Source organism: Felis catus, chromosome A3, assembly GCF_018350175.1.
Source record: "Felis catus isolate Fca126 chromosome A3, F.catus_Fca126_mat1.0, whole genome shotgun sequence".
Lineage (NCBI taxonomy): Eukaryota > Metazoa > Chordata > Mammalia > Carnivora > Felidae > Felis > Felis catus.
This window is the reverse complement of record NC_058370.1, coordinates 104,168,278-104,190,023: the sequence shown is the minus strand read 5'-3', so window position 1 is coordinate 104,190,023 and position 21,746 is coordinate 104,168,278. Positions and strand designations below refer to the sequence as shown.

General features: G+C 47.0%; 1 protein-coding gene across 1 annotated transcript in view; it reads left to right on the top strand.

The window, feature by feature from the left end:
* ACOXL (acyl-CoA oxidase like) overlaps positions 1 to 21,746 on the top strand; it is a 375,298-nt gene that overhangs the window by 58,269 nt on the left and 295,283 nt on the right. The window contains 5 exon segments of the mRNA XM_045054588.1: positions 2,881 to 2,964; positions 13,872 to 13,958; positions 14,284 to 14,382; positions 18,874 to 18,988; positions 20,431 to 20,517. Of these exon segments, the coding sequence (XP_044910523.1) occupies positions 2,881 to 2,964; positions 13,872 to 13,958; positions 14,284 to 14,382; positions 18,874 to 18,988; positions 20,431 to 20,517 (472 nt within the window).

Here is a 21,746-nt window from a genome sequence, read left to right as displayed (position 1 = left end):
CCTAACTGGGGTTGCAGATGCGTTATAAAGGGGGTGGTGAGGGTCTTTTAATATCAGAGAAAAGACAGCTCAAGCAGTGCTGAATCAAGCTGATTTTAGTTGAAGAAGAAAATATGTCTTTGGAGACTGTCTGGACTTCTAAAACCAAAAATGTACATTTTTGTGGAACTTGATTTATAACAGAATATTGCATCACAAAGGTCTGATACATCAAGTGCTCTACAAAGAAATGGGGAATATTTTAGGGGAAACTACCTTCCTTCCATTTGAGACCATCTATTATGCAGAAACGTAAATAGGCTCCACACTGTCGGCGCAGAGCCCAACATGGGGCTTGAACCCACAAACCGTGAGATCATGACCTGAGTCAAGATCAAGAGTTGGATGCTCGACCGACAGAGCCACCTGGGTGCCCCACGTGTTGATTATTTATTGATCATTACCAGTACAGACAACACTATGTTGTCAGTCGGATGAGAGGGGGGCCTTGTCTGTATTAGACATTCTTTAATTAAGAATAATAAATGAATCAGAAATGAAAGAATGGAAGAAAAGAAAGAGTTTATGTGTGGAAAAGATGTTTAAAATATATGCCAGTGAGGCAGTCCATCAAATTAAGCCTAGTCTTAGTTCTGGAGCTTTTCCTGACGTCTTAAAATAGACCAATCCAAATGAATGCTTAAATCACCATCACAGGATTAATGGCAAACTGCTATTGGCATTGCCCATCAGATCTAATAACAAAGATTGCTGACTCGTGCAGAGACTGGGCAAGGAAAATAATCATCATAAATATTTCAGAATGCACTAAGATGGCTGAGTTTGGGGTTGATTCTTTAGCAAACGTGATTGAATCGATTTCGAACTCGTGAGTACAGATGACCACTTGGACAGCGCTAATGACAAAGGCATGCTCTTGCATCGACAGTATAAATGGAGGGAATGAACTATGAAGAAAACTGTGAAGAGTCGGAGATTCTGAGGGATTTACTTACTCCTGATGGTTTAGGTTTGGCTAAAATAGAGCAGGCGGGTTAATGTGAGGAAGGGTTTGTTGTAATGATGTAGGGTGGGGTGACTCTCAGAAAGATCACCTGGGCATGTGAGGTGCTCTCTGGGGATAATGCTCGTGCTATAGAATAGGGGTGCGCTGGCAGTAAAGTCTGGGCTACCCGGGTCCTGGGGCTTCTGTAAGCTTAATGGTGAGCGGTGGGCACCAGATGTTCACATGGGGAATCTGAAGATCTTGTCTCTGGCCCTTGCTTTCCCACTTACTAGGTGACCCTGGTTGGACGAGTCTTTTGATCTCCTGAGCCCGGACTTTTCTCTCTGTGACATGAGCTCTGTACTTCCTGTCCTTCTTAGCCTCTTAACGGAGAGTTGTGAAGATCCACAGGACGGAGGACACATGGGCCCTTAGAGAAAGTCCGCAAATCCCTGCCACAGTTTTTTTTTTTTTTTTAATTTCTTATTTGCTGGTAACTAACTCTCCAGTGTGAGCTGAAGCTGGAGCCGTGCAATGGTTCATGCTCGAGCCTGGAGATATTTTAAGACCTAATCAATACAAGATGCATTGGGTTGGAGCCAGTGTGAGAGTCATAAATCTTGACAGTTTTGCTGTTTGATAAAATTAATAATGCTCGAGAGAAACATTCCCCTACAAGAGGGGAAAACCCAGTGTATTCTGGGGAAAAAGCGTAAGCCGTTGTGGAAACTGAGAGTCACCCTGGGAAGGTTGGTTACCATCCTGATGCTGGTGGGGCAGTTTTCAGGCACATGTCCACACAGGCGCACACACCACACGTGTATACACACATGTACACAATAAGCAACAAGCTCCAGCGCTGTTGGTTGGGTCTCAGGAGAGACTGGAGAATTAAGGAAGGCTAGCATGAATTCCAACAGTGGATAATTGCGATTTGCACACCCAGGGGCCCACGACCGTCTAAGGAAATGCTGCCTGCTTCTGAATGTTTTTAGAGTTTAATTTTACTTATTTTGAGAGAGAGAGAAAGAGCAAGCAAGGGAGGGGCAGAGAGAGAGAGAGGGAGACAGAATCCCAAGCGAGCCCTGGGCGGTCAGCACAGAGCCCCATGCGGGGCTCGAACTCATTACAAACCTCGAGTTCATGATCTGAGCAGAAACCAAGAGTCCGGCGCTTAACCCACTGAGCCACCCAGGTGCCCCGTGAATTTTAAAAATAAAACAGCGACAGGGGTTCTGCCCTGTCTCCTATCTCGTTGGTGAAGTGTGTTCATGGAACTTTGGGATTTGTGGCTGTTGTGTACAGCGAGAGAGAGGAGGGCAGTGAAGGGGGACCGGGACCTCATTGCGTTTTATTTATCAAAGCCCTGAGAAGATCTAGAAAGGAGAGTGAAGAATATTGCTTTCTCTGTGTCAACAGTGTTCCCAAACCTTCTGGATCCTCTGTCTTCAGATCAAGGTTGTCGCCGGGATCCGAGCCAGGTGTCCCCTGTTGGTGGGAATGTCCCTTGGCTCCAAGAGGCCGTGGCGCCCCGCGTTGCTAGGCAGAAGCGTGGGGGGTGTCAGGCTCCTGGGAGCCGTGAGGGACAAACTTGGTCAAGGCAGCACGAGGCCCCAGGGCAGTCTGCCAGGAGCCTGGCCTCCAAGCGGGTGCAGTTGACTCTCCTCTGATGTGTCAGAGACCAGACGGCCACATTAAGACATTGCATGAACACATTTATTTCAGTAGGGTCATGGGAAGTATTCTTAATTAAAAATTTGCTTTCATTGTGTTGAATTTTTATTATGAAAGTAACATCACGTTTATTATAAAAAATACTAAACTCAATTAACATGTTAATTTACTTAATTTCAAACCATAAGGAAACCTTGACGTTGGGTCTGTCATGTTTTCAGGCAGAGAACACAAAGAATTTTGCCAGTTGGAGCCTGGCCACAGGAGAAGTCCTCTCCATGGCGGACATGGCCACAGGAGTAAAGGTGAGAGGCTCTGGGCACCCCACCCTTGGTGAGCTGATAACGTAGTTTTGAACAGCAAGGGGTACAAAGTCGAACCCTACAGGTATCAGTCTATTCGCTGGAATAGACGCAACATGGTACGCCTTACGACCCATCGCCCTGATTCCTCTCTACCCATTATATTCAACCTTGTATTTGTTTTTTCTTTCGTGTTTGTTTGTTTAGTTTTATTGCACCGTGTCAATCATTTTCACCCGTTATAAAGCTAAATTTTCATAATGATTCGTGATTCTTCACTTAAATATTATCACTAAGATCAATCCGTATTATAACATGCCACTGCATTCGTATTTGTTTTTTTTTTTAATCTTTTTATTTTGAAATAATAATGCTCACAGGAAGTTACAAAAATAGAAGAGAGTTAAATGAACTCTTCACCCAGTTTCCCTCGGTGGTGACATCTTCTTTAGCTTTTAGGACAATGTAAAACCAGGAAATCAACCCTGCTACAGTACTCTACTAGTACAGTATTAGACTACAGACCTTATTCAGATTTCACTAGCTTTTATGTACCCCGTGTGTGTGTGTGTGTGTGTGTGTGTGTGTGTGTATAGTTCTATGCAGTTTGGTCCCATACGTGGATTCATGCAACCACCTCCACCCCAATCAAGATCTAGAACTGTTTCATGACCACAAAGAAACGTATAGTGCTACCCGTTTGTGGTTGCACCCAGTCTCCACCCCCTCCCTGTCCTTCGGCTACTACTAATCTCTTCTCTGTCTCTATAGTTTGGCCATTTTGAGGATGATATACAGATGGAAGTTCATCCATTTTTCCTATTCCTTTGTGTGAATATACTACAACACTTGGAATTCTTAGGCTTCTCCATTTTTGCTGGTCAAATGGGCAATAAAATGGCATTGCACTGTGGGCTTGCTTTGCATGTCCCCAGGTCACCAAGGTGAACAGAATAATGCATGAAGTGTGAGGGTTGTGGCTCCTCATGGTACCCCGAAGTCCCCAGCGGAGGGTCATCTGTGTGGCATATGTATATGCTCTCTTTTCCCTCCCTGGACACCACTGCGCCTCAAAATAGGTCCCTGCATCCAAAAATTCAGTCCTGATGTCCCCAAAGGGGAGAAATAACTAGAACACGAAGAGAGAATGAACAGAGAGGAAGCCAAGTCAATCGTTGGTGAGTCCAAAATGGCAGTATTTTTGTTTTGCAGTGTAGACATTTAAAAAATGGGTAGGAACTGTGTTATTTGTATTTTTCGTTTTTTAGATTTTTATGTTTTAAAGTAATCGCTACACCCAACATGGGACTTGAACTCACAACTCCAAGATCAAGAGTCGCATGTTCTTTGACTGAGCTAGCCCGATGCCCCTAAAAATGGGTAGGAATTAAAAACAAAGAAATCTGTGAGTGCCATCTGTGGTGAAGGCACCCACCATTAGGCCCTTTGGGGGAGAATGGCTTCCCTGTGATTTCAGCCAGGCAGGGCCTCTTCCCTCCTGGATGGGTTGGCTGTTTCTTCCAGAAGGAAGAAATCCAGCTGAGATACAACGGATGAATTTCCCTCTCAGAAATACTAGGGGACCCTGGTCTAGACTCAAGATCCTCACTTTGTGTTTTTACCGTATTTCTCCCTACCGGCCTTCTTTTCAGCAAGCCTGTGGTGAGGGGTGACCATGCAGAATCACCATCGATTCCAGCATTCTTGGTGGGGAGCCCTCTCCTTGGCAACTTTAGGGTCTTGCACGGATCCTAGTGCATAAAATTGCACAGGGGATGTTTGAATAACTAAGGGAGAGGCAGCCTGCGGTTTAAGAAACATTTCAACCACTTGCAATGTGTGGACGTTTTCTGGATTCTGGTTCAAACAAACTAAAAAAAAAACAAAAACCCGAAAAACAAAACTATGTGTCAGTGGGGGAAATTTGAACTTTGGATATTTGGTGATATTAAAGAATTATTATTATTATATTTTTAGGTGGGGTAATGGTTTTACGGTTACATTTTCAGAAGGAGTCCCTTTTACAGGTGTATGGGATATATTTAGGGATGGAATGACAGGATGTAAACTTCAGGATTACCTGGGGTGTAGCATGGGAAAGTGGATCGGGGAAAAGACGCAGCAAAATGGACCACAAGCTGGTCATTGTTGAGTTCATTATACTCTTGTATTTTGGTTAAAATTTTCCAAAACAAAAGGCTTTTAAGAAAGTTTTACTCCTGGGGTGCCTGGGTGGCTCAATTGGTTAAGCGTCCGGCTCTTGATTTCGGCTCAGGTCATGATCTCATGGTCTGTGGGTTTGAGCCCCGCATCAGGCTCTGTGCTGACAGTGCAGAGCCTGCCTGGGGTTCTGCCTCCCTCTTTTTCTGCCCCTCCCTGCTCGTACTCTCTTTTCTCTCGCAAATAAATAGAATGAACACACACAAAAGTTTGGTTCCTGAGTATCCTAGATGAAAATTTGAATAGATTTAAAGAAATAGGTCTTTAGAAATGCTTCTCGTATCATGCCACTCCTCTGCTTAAAACTCCTTCCCCTTAGGCTTTAGAGAAGCCCTCCTATTTTTAATATGGCCCACGGGTCCTTATGTGGTTTGACCCTACTCACTTCTCCAGACACCTGCTGTATCACTTTGTCCTCCTCCCTAGGAGACCTGACATTCTTTTGTTCCTGTCACCCTTTGGACCACTCTTGCTACCACCTAGAATAGATTTTTTCCCCTCCTTCACCTGCCTGACACCTGCTCCTTCTTCAAGCCCCAGCCCACGTGTCCTCCGCGCAGGGCAGCTCCCTTCAAGCCTGCAGTTTAATTCCCTCTACTTGTGGTCATCTGTCTTCATACCTTTGTACCTTACAGTTTTCTATCACAGCATGTGCCCGCTTTGAACTTACCCATTTATCTGTGTGTCTAATTGCTGTAGGTCTCTTAGCACCACTAGAGGGCAAACTTCTTGAAGAAGCTCATCCCCTACGTTCTTGTTATATATTATCAGGACATGAGAATGAAACGAATACAGAATACATAGAATCAAAACAGTTACCGGAAGGGTTACATATAGAATTATCACATGACTCAGGAAACCCATTCCTAGGTATACACCCGAAAGAATCGAAAGCAGGGACTCCAACAGATACTTGTATGCCGGAGTTCATCACAACATTATTCACAGCAGCTAAAAGGGTGGAAACAGACCAAGTGTCTGTCATCACATGGATGGATAGACAAAATGTGGCCCATGCACACGACGGCATATTATTCAGCCATAAAAAGGGATGAACTTCTGGTCCATGTTACAACCTGGATGAACTTTGAAAACATGACGCTACGTGGAGCCAGACACAACTGGACAAATATTGGATGGTTCCACTCACACGAAGATTCTTTTTTTTTTTTTTTAATTTTTTCTTAATGTTTATTTATTTTTGAGACAGAGAGAGACAGAGCATGAACGGGGGAGGGGCAGAGAGAGAGGGAGACACAGAATCTGAAACAGGCTCCAGGCTCTGAGCAGTCAGCACAGAGCCCGATGCGGGGCTTGAACTCATGGACCGCGAGATCGTGACCTGAGCCGAAGTCGGATGCTTAACCGACTGAGCCACCCAGGCGCCCCTCACATGAAGATTCTTGAATAGGCAAATTCACAGAGACAGAAAGTAGATCATGGGTTACCAGAGGCCAGAGGAACAGGAAAATGGGGAGTTCATTGGCACAGAGTTTTTGTTTGGGGTGATGAAAAGTTATGGAGGTAGATAGTGGCAATGGTTGCACAACAGTGTGAATCTAATTAATACCGCTGAACTGTATACTTAAAAATGGCTAAAATGTTGGGGCGCCTGGGTGGCGCAGTCGGTTAAGCGTCCGACTTCAGCCAGGTCACGATCTTGCGGTCCGTGAGTTCGAGCCCCGTGTCGGGCTCTGGGCTGATGGCTCAGAGCCTGGAGCCTCTTTCCGATTCTGTGTCTCCCTCTCTCTCTGTCCCTCCCCCGTTCATGCTCTGTCTCTCTGTCCCAAAAATAAATAAACTTTGAAAAAAAAAAATTAAAAAAAAAATAAATAAAATAAAAAAAATAAAAATAAATGGCTAAAATGCAAACTTTATCTTAAATGCATTGTACCACAATAAAAACGAAACATTAAAAATTTAACACAAGTTACCATTAACCCTGTTTGCCTTCCCACACATCAGTCATTGCAATGGACTTGTTTTTCTTGTGCTTGGATCTCCCAGACAGCTAGAGGAACATGTAGACTGTGCCCCTGAGCCTAGCACAGAAGGGCCAAGGCTGTCTTTCCTGTGGGCAGTGGAGGGAGATGTGATGTGCTGGGAATACAATTCCTGTGAGCCCTGGGCTGGTCAGGGCATCCCCAGATCTCGCGGCCAGCCCAAGGGCAGCTGCTGGCCTCTGCCTCCTTTCCTTTTACACCTTCCCATGAGCTGGCTGTCAACTTGATGTCAAGGACGTGTCAGTGTCAGTTCATCTAAGTCATCTGTGCCCACAGGCCTGGGCCCCTTTTCTCTCTCCCTCCATGTCTGTGCTATCTGAAGGCTGTGGGTGTCCCTGAGCGCTTTGGACAAACATAGTTGGACTAACACAGCCAAGTGTTGGCAGGGTCAAGGCTGGTTCTGAGAGCGACTCACAGCGAGGGGGGTGGGAAAGTGAGAGGCGCCAGGGAAAGGCTTCCTTTACTCAGGGCTTTGAATCCCTGCTTTAGCTTGGGAGCCAGCCCAAGGTCTTGTACCAGACACACTGATGCAATCTGGAAGGATTCTAGGGCCCAAAGAAATGTGACATGCTGCCTTTTCTTCTTCCCCACGACTGTTCCCCTTCTTCCTTATTTGAACCAGCCCACTATCTGTCTTAGTTTGCTTGGGCTGCCTTCATAAAATATATAGATCGTGTGGCTTAAACCACGGAAATTTATTTTCTCACAGTTCTGGAGGCTGGCAAGATCAAGGTCCAGCTGATTCAATTCTTGGTGAGGACTCTCTCCCTATAGATGGCTGCCTTCTTGCTGTCTTCACATTGGAACTGGGCAGAGAGATCGAGAGAGGGAGGGAGGGAGAGAGAGAGAGAGAGAGAGAGAGAGAGAGAGAGAACACTCTCTGGTATCTCTTATAAGGGCATTAATCCCATCATGAAGGCCCCACTGTCATGACCTCATTTAAACTTAATTGGTTCCCTGGGGCGCCTGGGTGGCGCAGTCGGTTAAGCGTCCGACTTCAGCCAGGTCACGATCTCGCGGTCCGTGAGTTCGAGCCCCGCGTCGGGCTCTGGGCTGATGGCTCAGAGCCTGGAGCCTGTTTCCGATTCTGTGTCTCCCTCTCTCTCTGCCCCTCCCCCGTTCATGCTCTGTCTCTCTCTGTCCCAAAAATAAATAAACGTTGAAAAAAAAATTTAAACTTAATTGGTTCCCAAAGACCCCATATCCTTCTACCATCACATTGAGGATTAAGGCTTCAGCACATGAATTCTGGGGAGAACCTAATGCAGTCCGCATAGCATTATCCTTTCTGGGGTCACCATTGTCTGAAAAAACACCTGCCGTGCCTCATTTGCTCTTGGAACGAAAAGACTCTAAATGCACTTGAAGGTTCTTTAGGAGAACCACTGTTGGAGTACTGTGTAGGAAGGGCCTGGCCTAATCACAGCTGTGGCACTGGCAGACTTCCTGGCCTGCATGACAAACCTGCCTGGTCCGTCGTGGCATGGAGACAGTCAGAATGACGTGGGTTTACCTTCTGTCTCTGGGACCTCTCCGTCACAGTTCACGCATGCTCCTTCTACATCTAAGTTCATGATGGGTGACCTTGGTTTTCTCTCCTGTGAAGATGGTCCTGCTAATGCCCATTCATAGGCTGTGTTCAGATTCAAATTGATGATGCCTATGAGGAGCTCCATGCCATGGCTGGCATGTAGCAGGAGCTCAATAAGTGGTGGTGACTGTACCCACCCCCCCCAAAAAAAAGATGTGGTCCAGAGCCCTTCCCAGCAGTCTTCTAGGTAGTGGCTCCGTTGGTGGATTGAGGTGAAATCGATCTGCGTTCCAGCTCCAGCCCACCAGCTTTCCCTGCCATGGTGGGATTATACTTCTTGCTAGTCATCGTTTGGAAGTTAAGAAGCCCCCTTCTGGAACCCTGTCGGCCTGTCCTGACCGCAGTTCCCAGCCCCCAGGAAGCTCTGGTTGTGGCCTCCAGAGGCTACTGCCAGCCGTCACTGGACAAGTTGTGGTCGTGACCTCATGCCCCTGACGTAGCTGTCCTTTTCCTCCTCCAGATAAGTGAGAAAGGAGAAGAGGGAGCTTTCCCAGACAACACAAGGTGCGCGCAGATTTAGAGTTTTTGTTAGGTGTCCTCCCCTTTTTCTCATTTCCTTACCACTGCTGTCTTCGGTCTTCTCGGAAGAAATGGAATTCCTTGGGTCCTGTCCACCGAGGTGGACTGGAGGCCAGGGTGCCCACAGGGCACGATGATAGCAGTGGACACTGCTCTCTGAGAAGGACACTTTGCCCTGTGCCCTCATGATGGCTTAGTGCCCTTCTTCATTCAATCTCTGGTCCTTGTCTTAGCGAATCCATTCCCTTCTCTCTGGCTGCTCCTGCAAGCATCCCCCACCCCTGCAATGGGCCTCCATCCGTCTGGGGACTCGGGACAAAAACCCAGGTGTCACCTGGAGCCCTCTCTTGCCTTCTTCTCCCAAATCCAACCCATCATCTCTGTCTCCAGAATCTACCTTGATTGCCTCTGCTTCTCACCCCCTTCACCACCGCAGTCTGACCACTGCTCTTGGACTCACCTCAGTGGCCGCAGCGTGGGCACCTCCTCGCCGGCTGGGCTGGGATCCTTGCCACTCACGAGAGGCACCTGCTGAAAGCTTATGTTAGGCCAGGGAGTCATCTGCATAGAATGCTCAGGGGCTCCCCCTGCGTCGGCCCCATTTGGTCAGATTATCTGCGTTTCAGAGAATGTGGCTTTGGGAACACACTGTCCAGCTCATGAGGGAAAATCCCCCCATTTTAAGTGACTGTGTGGATTGGGGCCATGCAGACACCGCCTCTGTTAACTGCTGCGGTTTCTGCAAACCTACAGGTTTCACTCACCAGCCCAGTGCTCCTACTAATGGCATTTAATGAATGGAGGTTTTCAACATGTGGATGAAACATTCGCCCCACCTCCCTTTTCTAAAGAGGAGGGAAGGATTTAAAATCTAGAAAAGGGCTATCTTTGTAAAGAATGCATTAGCCACCCGCCAGAGAGATTTAGGGGTAGAGAATTCAATCTGTTTTAGTTTTAGAAAAACACTTTTCTTTAACTTGATTTCCAAGATGGCTTATGGGGGAAACATTACTATTTGGGTTGATTGCATCTTTCCAGGCTGGAATTAGCAGCGTATCACAATGGTTCTGTGGAGGGGGTGCTGAGTCATCAGAGTGTCGAGCGTTTCTGAGGACACTTTATGCTTCTCCAGATGAAAGCACTCCATATGTCAGATGCTATTAATGACATTTGTCTGTCATAATGTCAGAGCGTTTCAGCTGGTCAGGCTGTTAAAGCTGAAGTGCCCTTTAAGACAGCGAGTGCCAGGCTGACCATGCACGTGGAGGACAGGGACGAGTTCTCGCCCGAGGCTGGTGCCAGTTCCCGGACAGGAGCATCTCAAGATTCTGTTCCCACCATTTCCCTTCCTGCAAGGTCTTCCCTGGGGTTACTTTGTCTGCTAAGGCTCATTCAATTATAGCGACCCCCAGGAAGAAAAGGTACCTAGGGGCTGCTGTATTTGAAGAGTCCAGAGTGCATCAGGGTTCAGGGGTGGACGTGTGGCACCTGGTCTCTCTCATGTCTCTGCTTTTCTCCTTCTCCCCACCTTGACCCCATGTGTTGGTTTCATATACCGGTTCTTGCGAAGGCAAGAGCGGCCAGCGGCACTGGGCCTCCGTTCTTCCAGGTCCATTGCATTGAAAAAGAGAGAGCTGCTTTTCCGTACTAGTCCACCCATGTGTCCCAGAGCCCACTCTGGTTGGATCCATCCAGATCATGGGTCTATGCTGAAGCCATCCCGTAGGGCCCTGATATTATACAGATTGGCCAGTCCTGGGTCCCAGGCTTATCCTAGAGCTGGGGGTGGAGGTCAACATCAGCCACAAACCACTTGGACTGATTGTGGGGGAGGAGGGCTCCCCAGAGGAAAGCCAGGGCTGTGTGGTTGGGGCAGGAGAAGGCGTGCTAACCTGCAAACACAGCCATTGTCTGAGCTCTTCTGTCTTTGTCATCAGTCCCCTGCTCCCTTCAAATGGCCTCACTCCAGTCACCCTTCCTTCTCATCTTCCTCCTCATCTTTCCCCTCCTCCACTTCCTTCTTGCCAGCAACACTTTCCCAGGGTTTATAAACGACCAAAGTACTTGGCAGTTGACCGTCACTTCTCGCAGCAACCTTAGGAAGTGCTATTAGGCATGAGGCAGCTTGGGTGGGGACCCCAGCCCTGCTCGCCATCTCAGGGTGCAGCCTTGGGCTGGCCAGTCCCCTCTCTGGAAGCTCAGTGTCCTTATCTGTCACGTGGGGGTGATAATGTGTTTTTCCCAGGGTGGTTGTGGGAATCAGCGAGCTTGTGTGTGTGAAGCTCAGTGCTCGGAAGGCTGAGGGCTCAGTAGGAGTGGGGGCGCTCATCGCTCACTGCTTTCGTCGGAAGTGGGAATAAGGATTGCTATTCGTCCAAGGTCCCACAGCCAGTGGGTAGCAGAGCTGGGCTTTGAGCCCAAGCTCTCTCATCTCATCCCAGGCTGAGTTCCTGCTCGTTTTGCAGCATTGCATCTTCCATCAGCTTTCCTGTTGCTCATGGCCGGGCTCACCTCTGCAGGCTGGGCCAGTGCCTGGGGTCAGTGCACAAATACTTTGTTGCACATCTTCTACATACCAGGCACTAAGCTAGCCCTTGAGCAGACAAGGCAGACTGAACATTCAGAAGGGTCATTTGAAAGACAGACACAACTGGTGGTGTCATAATTCCAGGTTTCAAGTTATATCACAAAGCGGTAGTAATTAAAACAGTATGGTACTGGCACAAAGATAGAGATGTAGGTCAATGGACTTGAACAGAAAACCCAAAAATAAACCCACGATTATACGGTCAGTTAATCTTTGACAAAGGAGGAGTGAATATACAATGGGAAAAAGTCTCTGCAACAAATGGTGGTCGGGAAACTAGACAGCAACATGGAAAATAATCAAACTGGACCACCTGATTTCACCATACACAAAAATAAACTCAAAATGGATTAGAGACCTAAATGTGAGAACTGAAACCATAAAAATCCTAGAAGAGAGCACAGGCAGTAATCTCTCTGACATTTTATATGACAACAGTTTTCTAGCGATGTCTCCTGAGGAAAAGGAAATAAAAGCAAAAATGAACTATTGGGAAAACATCAAAACAGAATGTTTCTGCACAGTTAACAAAGGAACAATCAACAAAACTAAAGTCAACCTACTGAATGGGAAAAGATATTTGCAAATGACATATTCAATAAAAGATTAGTGTCCAAAATATAGAAAGAACTGATACAACTCAATACCCAAAAAACAAATAATCCAATTAAAAAACGGGCAGAAGACACGAACAGACATTTCTAAAGAAGACACACAGATGGCCAACAGACACATGAAAAGGGGCTCAACATCACTCATCATCAGGGAAATGGAAATCAAAAGTGTAATGAGATATCACCTCACACCTGTCAGAATGGGTAAAATCAAAACCACAAGAAACAAGTGTTAGTGAGGATGTGGAGAAAATGGAACCTTCTTGCACTGTTGGTGTGAATGCAAAGTGGTGCAGCCACTGTGGAAAACAGGCTGGAAGTTCCTCAAAAGGTTAAAAATAGAACTACCCTGGGGGCACCTGGGTGGCTCAGTCGGTTGAGCGTCTGACTTAGGCTCAGGTCATTATCTCACGGTCCATGAGTTCGAGCCCTGCGTCAGGCTCTGTGCTGACAGCTCAGAGCCTGGAGCCTGCTTCGGATTCTTTGTGTGTGTCTCTCTCTGCCCCTCCCTGGCACATGCTCTATCTCTCTCTCTCTCTCAAAAATAAATAAACTTAAAAAAATAATTAAAAATAAAACTACCCTACTCTCCAGGAATTGTACTACCAGGCATTTACCCAAAGAATACCAAAACAGTAATTCAAAGGGATACGTACTCCCTTATATTTATTGCAGCATTATTCACGATAGCCAAACTACGGAAGCAGCTCAAGTGCCCACCAAAGATGAAGGGATAAAGAAGATGTGGTATATATACATAATGGAATATTATTCAGCAATAAAAAAGGATGAAATCTTGCATTTGCAACCCCATGGATAGAGCTAGAGAGTGTAACGCTAAGCAAAATAAGTCAGAGAAAGACAAATACCATATGACATCACTTGTATGTGGAATTTAAGAAATAAATGAGCAAAGGGAAAGAAAGAGAGAAGAGAGGACAAACCAAGAAACAGACTCCTAACTATAGAGAACAAACTGATAGTTACCAGAGGGGAGAAGGGTGGGGAGTTAAGGGAAACAGGGAATGGGGATTAGAAAGTATACTCACCACGATGAAATGAAAGAAAGGAAAGTGAAAGAAGAAAAAAAGAGTCATTTGATGGGCTGAACTGGGCAGCCCTGAGGATGGAGAACTGACACTTTGTGGTGCTGGGTCCTCCTCTCCAAGTGACGGAACCATGGGCTATGTCTGCTGACAGGGACTGGAGCTTCCCAGGCAATGAAAGGAAGGGCACGGATGCCTTGCTGCTGGTGGGGCTTACGTAAAGCTTGATGAGCTGAACAGACGCTCCCTGAGTGGCCCTTGACCAGGGGTTTCGTTGTCATTAAGTTGTTGACTGTTGCTAACGATGGCCGATGTCGTGCTTGTTTTCAGCGTGGAATAATTTACTGGCTATTTGGTGGCGCCGTCAGGAATCTTGGAAGCCCGGGACATGTGACTAAGTGGCTTCAGCCACTCCAGGTATGGCACGTACCTCAATAGATGTCTTCCGTGGAGAGCCTTAAAAGTTCACAGTAGCTAGATGTGTGCGTGTGCATGTTTGCAGAACAAGAAAAGAAATCAGAGAATGGGTGGCGGCAAGAATCTTGTTCAGAGTGAGAATTTCAAGACTAGCTTCTAAAAATTGTCGTATTGTTATCACATTAGCTGCCGCCGGGCTGAATTCTTACAATTCTCTCCAATTCACCTCTTCCCCCCCTCACTCATACTCTTGATCATCAGAGAAGTCTCCGTTAGAGCAACCACCTGACTAGCTACTGCCCTTATACTGTCTGGGAAACTCCAGGGGCAGAAATACACTGGGATGTTCGCAGTGACCGAGAGGGGCCACAGGAGCGACGTGAGAGGGATCCAGACCCAAGCCACCTCTGACCTCTCTGCGCAGGTGAGGATTCTGCCCATCGTTCTGCAGTTCAGGGTGGCAGGAGACCTGTTCAGAACAGGACTCTCCTTCTTCCTGAGGTCAACCTCATATCCTCTGTGTGTGCTGTCTGGCCTGAGGTGCTCAGATTCGAACAAATGGGTAAGTGCTTCAGTGGAGGTGGGCATACGCTCAGCTTTCACATGTCCAATATTGGCCAACACATTCACGGCACCCACTATGTGTGGGCGCCACTCCACGTTCTCCACATGCACTCATTAATTGGATGCCTTGTGACAACTCTGTGAGAACAGTACTGGAGCCATTTTGTCATCCTTCCCGAAAGCAGCAGGTAAATGACTGGACGTGATGCTTTTGTCTGCACTCCCCTTTGCCCCGTGTGGCAGGAGGGTGCTGCGTGGGCTGGGGCATCCTTACTGGGAGCCACACCCTCATTACTGGCATTAGGCCGTGTTTTTAACCGTGACCTGCGTGAGAATTCACATGGCAACCAAAACAGAATTTCACAAAACGGTCTTAACTTTTACTATGTTTGCTGTATGTGATGAACTTTATTAGTTTTCCTTCCATTCTCATAAAAAACAGTCCATCAAGACTCTCTAGGGGCGCCTGGGTGGCTCAGTCGGTTAAACGTCCGACTTCGGCTCAGGTCATGATCTTGCGGTCCGTGAGTTCGAGCCCCGCGTCGGGCTCTGTGCTGACGGCTCAGAACCTGGAGCCTGCTTCGGATTCTGTGTCTCCCTCTCTCTCTGACCCTCCCCCCATTCATGCTCTGTCTCTCTCTGTCTCAAAAATAAATAAACGTTAAAAAAAATTTTTTTAAAAGACTCTAAATTGATCTCTCTCCACTGATGCAAGGTGAAAACCCTGCTGTATAAATCTACAGATATCACTATTTCTTTAGCTCCTGCTCCCCCTGAATAAAGAAAGTAACTATTGGGGTGCCTGGGTGGTTCAGTCGTTTAAGCGTCCGGTCATGATCTCCTCTCAGCTCAGGTCATGATCTCATGTCACAGTTTGTGAGTTCGAGCCCCGCGTCAGGCCCTGTGCTGACAGCCCGGAGCCTGGAGCCTGCTTTTGATTCTGTGTCTCCCTCTCTCTCTGCCCCTCTCCCACTGATGCTTTGTCTCTTTCTCTCAAAAATAAATAAACATTAAAAAAAAAAGACAGTAACTATTTATTTATTTCACTCCCCTTCATAGTTTCTTATTTGATTTTGGGCTTTCCTAAGAACTACAAAGGAATACATAAATTTTGGAGTTCTTTCTAGAAATGAGTTTGGGTAAATATATGTGTGCAAGTATGGTACATGAGTGTAGGTATGGCTACTCAGTCTGTTCTTCATTTTTTCTGAGTTTGTCTTTCAGAATCTGAATTTTTTGTTAGCAGGTTTTCCTGGCCCACAAATGCTAATTGAGGTGATCAGAGTTTACGTTTTTTTTAAATGTTTATTTATTTTTGAGAGAAAGAGCGAGAGACAGAGCTCGAGAGGGGAAGGGCCAGAGAGAGAGGGAGACACAGAATCTGAAGCAGGCTCCAGGCTCTGGCTGTCAGCACAGAGCCCGACGTGGGGCTGGAACTCACGAACCGCGAGATCATGACCCGAGCCGAAGTCGGACCCGTGACCGACTGAGCCACCCAGGCGCCCCATAGAGGTGATCAGAGTTTAGAATGACAGATTCAAATGATGGTTGTTTGGGACTATGTTCGTCCTGTCCTGCCCAGGTGATAGTTCTCTACAATTGTCAGTGATGTCCAAGGTCATAGCAAGAATAAGGACTGACAGTTATTGAATGCTTGCTATGCGCCTGGCTCAGTGTCAACCCCCTTCTGTTTAGTTTACTGTCTTCCCTCGCAATAACCATCCCGTAAACGTGATGGTAAGCCGCTTCTGGTAATGTAGCACATGTGTGCTAGGCATCAGGCTAAGCAGTCTACATGTAACATTGTGTTAACTATCCTATAGTTTTATAGGAAGGTATTATTGTCCCTATTTTCTAGGCAGAGAAACTGAGGCTCACAGACGGTAGGAAAAACGGGCTCTGAGTACGTGGTTAATGAGCGAGTCTGGTTCAAGTGGGTGGGACTGCCCTTAACAGTTGAGCTCCTCTGCCAGTGGTGGGATGCTGACCGCACATCTTTTGGGTTTTAGGTCGGTCAGTTTTTTCTCTCCCTAAACCATGGTACTGAGGTCACCTTGCTCTTGTTAAAGGGCGGGGGGCGGTGGGTGGGGGGGGGAACTGCATCCAGAGTTCTTATTTGTTTCTTTTTACAATTATTATTTTTTTCCCCGCCCAAATCACTTTCCCGTGTGGGTCCCCTTTGCCCCAAGCAGCATAAACGATTTAGCTACCTGGTGTGCTTCCGCAGCTGCCGCTTCCTGCAGGGGAGCCGCAAAGTTGAAATCATAATGATGAGGACACTCTGGAGAGCGCTGTGCCTCCGGTAGGAGTGAGAGAGAGAATGAGCCCATCATAAACTCAAGCCACTGAGAACTGACAGAGCAGGGGGACGGGTTTCTCCCTCATCGCTTTCTGTGTTTCCCCCCTCGTTTCCCTTTTAAAATGCTAGAGCGTATCGAATGAGCCCTCTCTCCCTCAAGGACTGTTCCAATCTCTTACATTTTCTTGGTTATTCTTCTCTGTGGGTTGGCTGTTTTATTTTTATTTTTTTGGACAGTGGCTGGGTTAGTGGTACGGATAATTAAGAAGCCAGAGAGAGGTTTATTTTTACATTTTGCGCTAAATAGCAAAAATGAATGAGGCTAAGAGCTCTCGGGCCAAAGACTTTTTTTGTTTTGTTTTGTTTTGTTCTAGTGCTTACAGCACTGACCAGTTGGTTGGCCTTCAACAACTAATTATGGTAGGAACCAACACACATGGTGTGCATTATTTAGATGCTGCCTTAACGCCAGCATTTTGGTTTATGCAAACTTTCCAAATCAAGTGTCTTTGCCAGAAGTGACAAACCTCCTTTCCCAGAGTATATCAGATGTGTACGGGGATGGATGGCCTCCTGCCTCTTCCCCAGCTCACCAGATCTTTCCTGCCAGGACAGGGTCATTCTACTACTTCTCTTCCTACCCTCCAGGGGTAAGCATCTCTTCACCACATGGGGTTTTGTGGGGTTTTTTTTTTTTTTTTGATGGTGTGTGTGTGTGTGTGTGTGTGTGTGTGTGTGTGTGTGTGTGGTGTTTTCGTTGTTGTTGTTACTGCCTCCAGCCTCAAATAATTCCTTTCTTTGAGAAGTCCTGGCTGACCTGATAAGACAAGGGCAGTCTCCAGAGACTTCTCTTAAAAAAAAGATTCAGCTTGTCCACTTACGTTTCCGAAAAGCGCTCGCACATGTTAGAAGTTTCCCTGTGCAAACATATGTCAGAGAATGTTTCCTTAGGCTTCAGGAGTGTATTTCTTGGCCAGTGGGAAAGTGTAGTCCATGCACCTGAAAATCTGAATTCTGAGATAATCTTCGCACAATCAGTCGCTTGTTGGTTTAGTTCAACCACATCTTCGACACTGTCAGCTCCAATGAAAGGTGCAATCCTGGCCTTTTGCCATTTCCCCTGGATTCTCCGACCTGTCCCGGGGACCCCGCATTCAGAGCTGACAGTTATTGTCAGTCCCTTCTTGGCAAGAGGTTGAAGGGTAACTCGGGTGGCAGGCAGAATTGGAGGTGAAGGGGAGCATTTCCACTGGGATTCTCTACTGGCTTCTGGAGAGGGGGAAAGAGAAGACCGAGATTGAGCAGAGCCTGAAAACAAAAGCCCTGTGTGTTCTTCTGACCCAAGTTTATCTCAGGCTGTATGGGGCTGGAATCCCCGGTCATGCTGTGGAGACAAACTGGGTGGCATATTGTAAGGTTCTTTCCCTTATAAGATGGAGAGTTATTTACCAGTGCTTCAGTTTAAGGGCTTATGCATTTGGGGGAACTTTTAATTATTATCTTCATTGACCAGGAAAACAGAGGGGCAGGTTCTGAAACAATCATCCTAAGGGTCCGATGAGGTTTTTTCTTTTTATAAAAATCAGAATTGTGTGGACTGAGATTCTAAGCCATGGTGGAAATAGGTCATCGTTGTCTATTAGGCTTGCTATCAGCCAGGCATATGGTTTTGGCCCTCAGTTGGTTGCTATTTAAACAACAGACCCATATCAATGAGGTAGGGATTTTTAAGGCCTGGGCAAGAGTGGAGGGCATGAGGAACTAAGTCATTTGGCCAGAAGGGGCAATGCCCAGCAGGCAAAATAAAACACATAGATGTGGACTCATCCAGCTAGGGGTCCCAGGTCATTAGATGTCCCGTCTTTCCCTGTGAGCCTTGCCAGTGGGGTGTTTGGGAGTGAGAGTATATATCACCAGGGGTTGGGGGGGTTTGCCTGCTCCTCTGCTGTGAGGTCATGATGTGGTTCTATTTCACAGTCTTTACTGCACTGAGCCAACGGGTTGAAATGAGCCATAAGAAAGCAGAAACTCGAACGCGCTTTTTCTGTGTAGGAGTTCGTAATTGACACGCCGTGTGAAAATGCTGAGAAGATGTTCGTCGGAAACGCGATGCATGGGAATTACGCGGCCGTGTTTGCTCAGCTCATCGTAAATGGAAGGTCTCAAGGTTTGTTGCTGGCGCAGAAAGCGAGAATAATTTTCTTTACGATTACTATTTTCCAGCAAGTGCTTTACCCTGAAAGTGCATTTTACGGCACCGTTTTTGGCTTGTATAAAATTCAGTACCAACTTTATCTCTTAAATATTTACGATGACAAAATTTATGATTACATTTTGGCATGACAGTAGTCCCCCCCAGCTTACCCACGGTTTTGCTTTCCATGGTTTCCGTTACCTGCAGTCAGCTGTAGCCTGGAAAGAGATGATCCTTCTTCCGACGTGCGGTCAGAGGGTCAGTAGTAGTGTTCTCTGCATCCCAGGGGCTACATCATTCCCCGCACATCTCATCATTCCCTGTACATTTTATCATCTCATACCATCAAGAGAAGGGTGAGTGCAATGTAAGAAGATATTTTGAGACAGAGAGAGCACAGTCATGTACCTCTTTTTTAAAAATGTTTAGGGGCGCCTGGGTGGCTTGGTCGGTTAAGCATCCGACTTCGGCTCAGGTCATGATCTCACGGTCCGTGAGTTCGAGCCCCGCGTCGGACTCTGGGCTGACAGCTCAGGGCCTGGAGCCTGTTTCGGATTCTGTGTCTCCCTCTCTTTCTGCTCCTCCCCTGTTCATGCTCTGTCTCTCTCTGTCTCAAAAATAAATAAACGTTAAAAAAAAATTAAAAAAAAAAGTTTATTTATTTTTGAGAGAGCACAAGCAGGGGAGGGACAGAGAGAGGGGGACAGAGGATCTAAAGCGGGTTTTCTGCTGACAGCAGAGAGCCCCATGTGGGGCTTGAACTCACGAGCCGTGAGATCATGACCTGAGCTGAAGTTGGACGTTCAACTAACTGAGCTACCCAGGTGCCCCCACATAACTCTTACTATAGCATAGGGTTATAATTGTTCTATTTTATTATTAGTTATTGTTGTTAATCTCTTACTGGGCCTTATTCCTAAATTAAACATTATCATAGGCATGTATGTATAGGAAAACGCATGGCATGTATAGATGGGGTTGGTACTATCTGTGGTTTCAGGCATTCACTGGGGTCTTGGAACATATCCCTGTGAACAAGGGCGGGGGGACTGCTGTATACGATTCAGTCATAGAACTGACTGAGCTTCAGGATCAACACAATTGTGTACTGTCCCAGGAAATGAATAAAGCTCTAATTATATCTTTAGAAAAGAGAGTTTATTTTATTTCTTTTTTAATGCTTATTTATTTATTTTTGAGAGAGCTAGAGAGCGAGCGGGGGTCAGGGGGGCAGAGAGAGAGGGAGACAGAATCCCAAGCAGATTGTGCACTGTCAGCACAAAGCCTGACTCGGGGTTCGATCCCCTGAACCATGAGATCGTGACCTGAGCTGATATCTAGTCAGATGCTTAACTGACTGAGCCACGCAAGTGCCCTGAAAAGAGAGTTTAGCGCTGTCTCTTTGTCATCCTTAGGGCCCCCCTGTTGCATTGTTCCTGTCCGCGATGAAAGCGGAAGCTCGTACCCAGGAGTGACGGCCGTTGATATGATGTACAAAGAAGGTGAGCCCCCAGGTGACCCCTCTCCTACCCTCATCTGCATCTTTTGCTGTTCCCTGCCTCCCTCCCCCAACCCGAGGGAGAATCTAAAATAATTCACCAAAGCAGTGAAGGCAGAGAAGACTCTGATTTTGAAGCCCGACGAGAGTCTTTTATGTGAGAACTGTTGGGGAATGTTGAGGATTGCCATTTAGGAATATGCACTGGCCTCATTTTCTCCCAGCCTCTCGCATTTTCTAGTCGCGAGGCGGCTTCGCCCTGGGTAATTTTGCCTCCTCTCCTCTTCTTGGATGTGTGGGCTCTCAGAGGGTGAGTTGAGGTGCTCTCTCTCCTGCCCCTGAGCCACAGCCTGGTGTTGGTGCCCAGGAGGCCCCTGATGAATCCTAAGGACTGGCCCGGTTTGCTGGGGTTGTTGTACCGTAGGCTGAGTGGCTTAAACAACAGCACTGTATTGTCTCACGGCTCTGGAGGCTCTAAGTCCAAGGCCAAGGTGCTGGCAGGGTTGGTTCCTTCTGAGGGCTGTGAGGGGGAATCTGTGCCAGGCCTCTCTCCTTGGCTTGTCCATGTCTGTCTCCATGCTTACATGGCGTTCTCCCTTCTCGTGCGCGTGTCTGTGTTCAGATTTCCCCTTTTATTTTATTTTTTAATTTTTTTTTCAACGTTTATTTATTTTTGGGACAGAGAGAGACAGAGCATGAACGGGGGAGGGGCAGAGAGAGAGGGAGACACAGAATCGGAAACAGGCTCCAGGCTCTGAGCCATCAGCCCAGAGCCCGACGCGGGGCTCGAACTCACGGACCGCGAGATCGTGACCTGGCTGAAGTCGGACGCTTAACCGACTGCGCCACCCAGGCACCCCAGATTTCCCCTTTTAATAAGGACACCAGTCCATTGGATTAGGACAACCCTAATGATCTTTTCTTGACTTTGTTATCTCTGTAAAGACCCTATCTGCAAATAAGGTCACATTCATAAGTACTGGGGGTTAGAACTCGAACGTGTGGATTTTGGAGGGCGGGGGGCACAATTCAATTTATAACACTTGGTGAGAGCAGGCCATACCCGTGGGCTCCCCTGGTTGTCCACAGCCAAGGCCAAATCAAACCAAAGAAACAGGTGGGGAGAAGGAAAAAGGAAAGAAGAAAAAGAAAAGAGGGAGAAGAAGCCGATCCTTTGGTCGAGGGGATAGTCTCGCCTCGGCCTGTCAGTGTTTACTGACCGCCGCCATGGCT